Source organism: Acyrthosiphon pisum, chromosome A2, assembly GCF_005508785.2.
Source record: "Acyrthosiphon pisum isolate AL4f chromosome A2, pea_aphid_22Mar2018_4r6ur, whole genome shotgun sequence".
In the NCBI taxonomy this organism is placed as follows: domain Eukaryota; kingdom Metazoa; phylum Arthropoda; class Insecta; order Hemiptera; family Aphididae; genus Acyrthosiphon; species Acyrthosiphon pisum.
The window spans coordinates 5,158,304-5,164,303 of record NC_042495.1 but is presented as its reverse complement, the minus strand read 5'-3'; the positions used below and the strand labels follow the sequence as shown (position 1 = coordinate 5,164,303).

Below are 6,000 nucleotides of genomic sequence, written 5' to 3'. Positions count from 1 at the left end.
CGTGGTCCAGAGAGAGAAAACGAATAGTGCGCTGACATCCTCTTAAGTAATTGATCGCGCCCGTGCTTTCACTCCCTGTTCATAGATAATATGTAGTTGAGTTACGTCCTCATATTGTCATATCGTCCTCTTATCTTTCTCTGCTTATCCTTCTCCGATAAGCAACAACGTCTTTAATTATTATGCTTGACATTGGTCTTGGTGGGATTTTGATTTAACGAGCCATGATCAATAAATATAGGTACCTACAGCACTTTTGGCACGACTATATGTAAACATCTAACAAGCTTCTTAATTCATTTAATACATTATACATCCAATATCCAAACTATATATACGACGTGTACACCATAATTCCAATAAGAGTGCACCAACATGTTGTGCTGACTCACGAGTTTTACGATATTTAAGATTTTAAGCATGTATTATGACTTATGAGTATGTAAAATATAACAATTTTAAAATGTCCATAACTCGCTAAAAACTAAAATATCATAAAATACCGAAGAGAGATTACGTAGCTCTAAGTTAACTTATTACTTAATAGTTAAATTCACTCTATAGTACCTAGTAAGAATAATTTACTACACAAAATTAGAATGGCTAAACAAAATTTAGTCTTGCCGTCATGGCTTACGTTTGTAAGTCAGAGAAAACCCATGCGAATATGCGAGTGTGGCGTTATCATAATATAAATATTATATTATTATGTTATTTACTCGTGTCTCATTGTATATTATGATTGTATCGACTATTATAATTTATAATAGTATAGGCACTGTACGAATAGTCAACACAGTCAATAATCCTCATATCATTATCAACATAGTACATTATTATACTGCAGTGATGAACTTTTGACCGAGGCTCAAATAATGACGTATTACAGTATTGCAGTGGTCGGGGTACATAACTTTGTACTCATTTAGTCATTTACCTATAATAATGGTACAATGACTTGGATTGAATACTATTCAACACGAAACTCAATTAATTTTCAATTAAAAAACAGGTCTAAACAAGCTGTATAAAATATTGTTATTAATTTATATATAAATTCGTACAATACTATTATAATTAATGATTAATCAATACGACGTCGAAGGTTACAAATTATTACATATATTACATTTATCGGCAGCTAATGCCAATTAAAATTTAAATAGGTATAAAAATATTCTAGCCTCAATGATTAAATGCATAACATTAATTTATTATTGTGGGATCATAAAACAACATAAGATATTATAATATTGTTATTGTCATGAACTCGTCGGACTTGTAGTTCGGTTAAAACGGTTTGCCAGTTGTGAATCGGTTGATCAGGTCCAGGCCCCAGATTGGCTGGTCTGCCGGTACCATGTGACCGGCGTCCCTGACCAGCAACACGGTCAGCGGACCGGACGTGGTCACGTAACCAGCCACGACGGTCGCGTTCTCGTGGCCCACCCGCCAAATGGTTCGCGTCGCGTTATGGAATCCTTCCGCACCCGACCACTTCAGTGACTTCGCCATGTTCATCGTGCCCCGGTAAGGCACGATGATGTCCAGCTGTCCGGAGTACAACAGAACTCGGTACTGGCCGGCGTCCAGTAGGGTGGCCAGCCACGAGCCCACCGACTGCATCATGTCATTGGTCAGGTGGCGTTCGACCATCGTGCCGTTGTTTAGCGGCCGCTGGCCCACGTGCAGTGCTTCCCGCATGAACGGCTCTTGCACGTACTTCTCCCAGTCACCGTACGGCGTCGGGTCCCGGTCCCACAGCATGTTGAAGTAGTAGTGCATGCCAGTCAGGTTCTGGAACAGTGACGGATATGGATAGATGTCGCCGTTTAGTAGTTTGTCGAAAGACTGGAAAGCGCCTTGGAAGTCATTGCGGAGAATTTGGACGCGGGCCGTGCTCTCCAGCTCTTCCAACTCTTGTTTACCGTATTCTAGGACGAAATATTATATAATAATATTATACTACAAGTAATAGTAACGCCATGCTAATAATCGTCATAAAGTCACGTCACGATAATGAGTGGGGCTGTGAATTTGTAGACTTTTTTTAAACATATGACTTATTATATTGGCATAGTTTTCCTAGCGTAAAGTATGAATTATGTAACAATGAACTTAATGTTAAAGAATCTTTAATTATTTTCATCGCATTTTACGGTATTTTTCTTTAACATTTTTAAAACAATAACCCTTTTTTTTCTCACATTTTACAAATCATTTTACATTTTACAGTCTGTATAGCTGTTTTTTTAAATTTATTTATAAGTTCCTGCCTATAATTACAAAATACAAATATTATTTTAGATTCTGAGTGGAGCGAGGAAGCTATAGTGGTTTTACAATGGTGTTTAATTTTTTTTAATCCTATATACAAAATTTCTGCCAGAAGGAGTGCTCCGATTTCTACATATAGTACCTTATCTTTTAGAAAATTGGATAAAGATGGTACTTTAGAGAGGTCATTTTTCGATTTTCTTAAAAGTTACTTAATGCCACGGGAAAAACTACTGGCAAATTACGAAAACCACTAAAAATGGGATTTTAATTTCTAACGCTTTGTTTATCACTATAAGCAATAAATAAAAAATTTTAATATTATAATATTAATTCAACTTAAAGGCTATAATAAATAATAAAAATATAAAAAATCCAGACTGACAAATCGTCTTTGCTCAGAATCGTTTTTCTTATACTATGATATTAAATCATTGAATTCAAGTTTAATACAACCCAACATACATTGACCCACTTATAACCTACTGTACAGCAGAGCGACATCCACTTACCCGCTTTTTTTTTGTTTTTAATTAAAAACATATTATATGTTATATGGTTTATTGGTTTTTACTTTTTATTTTTCAATGAGCCTCGATACTTTTTATATTTTTAAAAGTTTGATCTATTTTTAACATCTTAAATTCATTTTTTAAGGTTTTCTACAGTCCATCGAATTTTCAGCCTTAATAATGACATAGTACCTACATGGCTAATGGCTATTTGTTATAAATATAGTTACCGTCGACGAACCCGTGCTGATACAGGTATTCGCTGTACATCAACTGGCTGATGGGGTCAACCAAACCGTTGCCGATGGCCAACCCCTTGAGGTTGATCTTGACCTTGGCCCCGGGGTTGTTGAGGTGGATGGAGTACGACACGGCTGGCACATACTTACCCGCATACGACTCGCCGGTCACGTAGAAATCGTTGTTCTGGTACTCGTGGAACAATGTGAAGAACTGTACCAAGGCAATGTACACGTTGTTACCGACGGATGCCTGGTTGACGCTGTAACCTTCGTCGTCTGCGGTGAAGCTGTACCCTGTGCCCACCGGGTTGTCCAGGTATATCACTGAGTGTGTGGCTACCCACGTGTGGTTGCGCAGCTTGAGACCATGGGTCTTGGCTACCGAGAACGGGCCGTGCTCGTTGAACACGGCGTAGAGACTGGACGCGCCCGGGCCGCCTTGCAGCCACAGCATGACGGGTGCGTCCGGGGCGCCGCTCATTGCCGGGAAGAACCAGAAGAACATGTTGGAACCGTGCTTCTCGTCCACAGTCAGGTAACCGGAGTAGCTCTCGATAGCCGCCTTCAGGGGTTTCACATGGCACGCGGCCCGCGCCTCCTTGATCCGGCCTGCCTGTATCAGGGGCGTCAAGTATAGGGCTCCATCGCTACTACCGCCATCAGGTGCCATCGCCACGATTGTCCGACTGCAGACGAATAAGCAGAGGACCGCGGCCAGCACCGGTGACCCTAACATCGCCGCCACTAAACGCATCGTGACTAGAGACCAGACTATTTATTAGGTATTAAAAACACGCCTTGTTTCAGCGAACAAGCTGTATACAATATTGTATAATATTAATAATAAAAATATAGGATAATCTGACTATGCGATCTGAATTCGGCTCGGTGAAATACGTGAATTATTGTTATTATCGCCACTGCAGGAACGACAACGTTCAATCTCGTCGGAACTCGGCAGCCGACTGAAAAGTGAAAACAGATAAAACGCGAACGCGATAAAATAATATATTTTAAATTATCACAATATTATAATAATATATTATTTGAACTGATCATATTATTATAATATTATATTGTTGTGTACCCATATAATATTATTGTAGGCATTCAATTATTATTACACCGTAGATTAGACCGCCGCCGCCGAACCACGTATTATTCGAGGATGTATAATGTATATAATATTAATATGTATCTACAACCTATGTCCTATATAATATGGTGGAGGTAGAGGTCACTCTATTAAGACGACCCGCCTCGTCTGTGTATGTACTGTAACAATATTTATACACGCAGCGATAATAGCTTAGAAAAATCTATACCGTCACGTAGACCGCGCCACGCTACGCTATCGGTCGAAGTATAATATTATGATATATGACTCATAAATTAGGCATACACATTTATAACATATTTTATAATAATAATATGTATTATTTATACCTATCTATTACCTAACTTTGTTTTCAAAAATTTTGTTTTTACTGCTTTTATAAAAACATTGTGGGTTTATAACTTATATTATTTGGAGCAGTAGGTAATAGCAACAATTATAATATTTAGTAATAACTAATAGGTTAATGAACATTTTTACCGGGTAAGACTGTGTTATACAGTACAAAGCTTATATTTACTGAACTAAGTTCAAGTACCCAATTCAGTGTTGGTGTGTGTGTGTGTGTATGTGTGTGGTGGGGGGGGGGGGGGGTGCTAAATCATAATTTTCAGTAAACTTTTACTTAGATTTTACTGTTACACAGATATTTTTATAGTAGAAGGAGCTGAATGAGACGCCTTAAACTGGACTTACCATTTATTTAATTGGCAATACGTTGATAAAAAAAAAATTAGGAAAATTTTACTTTTTTCGAACATATGTGCTGGCGACACTTATTGAAAACTTTTTTACTACATATTTTACTTTTATTGAAGTTTTCAGTGGAAGGATTTCCGAGTGAATTTCAAAACCAATCTAGATAGTTTACGGAATCGTAGAGTAACATTTTTGAAAAAAGAAATTAAAATACGTCAGTTTTAACTATAGCTGGAAACGATTCCTTCGATTTTATATCATTGAGTTCAAATTCAATACATCCATTACAGTTACTCACACGACACTTACATTTACAGCAGAGTGGTAACCACATTTCTGTCTTTTTTTTAAACTCATTACATGTATTTTAATTGCTCAACCGATTTAGACAACAATCTCAGAGATTGTCCTACCAGGTAAGTGTACAAAGTATTTATAACCACGTTCGAAAATGTACGAAGTGCCACAGGCTGATTGCCCATCTCGGTCGAATTTTTTCATAAAGTCAGGTACGCTAAAAGCGATATAGACGTATAATTATACTCACCGTATTTTATACATTTTGTACATTTTTTCCCGGGTAAACTTGGTTTATTATTATTATTTTTTATTCACAAAATACAAGAATATTACATGAATAACATATTATACAATAAAGTGTACAATGTATATTTATAATATAATGTACCTATAAATGAAGTGATTTAAATCTATGGTGCATATTTTAAAATAATTGGTTTATTTTATAAATATTTTAAATGTAACACGTTTTTCGTACATAATATTATAATATTACCTATATTGTTTAATAGTCGTTATCAGGTATTCAGGTCAAAAAATAAGCGGTGCGTAGGTAGTTGATATTAAACTATAATCCCTTTGCCCTCTAAAAAGGTTTATAAAACATAATATTTATTCATACACATAAGAACTATAAATCTATAAACAGAGCAGTATTCACAAACCAAACTTTTATCATATAATATCACATACAAATTTGACACACAATACAGTTACGCACTTATGTGATTGATACTGATATATTCACGCTCGGCATTTTTAATAAACGGGCAGACAATTATTTACACTGAGCGTGGTGTGAATGACGCTCGTGGCTTTTAGTAGCCATACGTCTGTGCTATAATAGTCTATA

General features: G+C 36.5%; 1 protein-coding gene across 1 annotated transcript; it reads right to left on the bottom strand.

Moving 5' to 3' along the window:
• Positions 1 to 970: 970 nt before the first annotated feature.
• Cpvl (carboxypeptidase, vitellogenic-like) lies at positions 971 to 3,994 on the bottom strand. Its single transcript, NM_001126143.2, is given in 2 exon segments — positions 971 to 1,934; positions 3,020 to 3,994. Coding segments are annotated over 2 exon segments (1,410 nt in total). The 5' UTR covers positions 3,786 to 3,994; the 3' UTR covers positions 971 to 1,290.
• Positions 3,995 to 6,000: the final 2,006 nt, after the last annotated feature.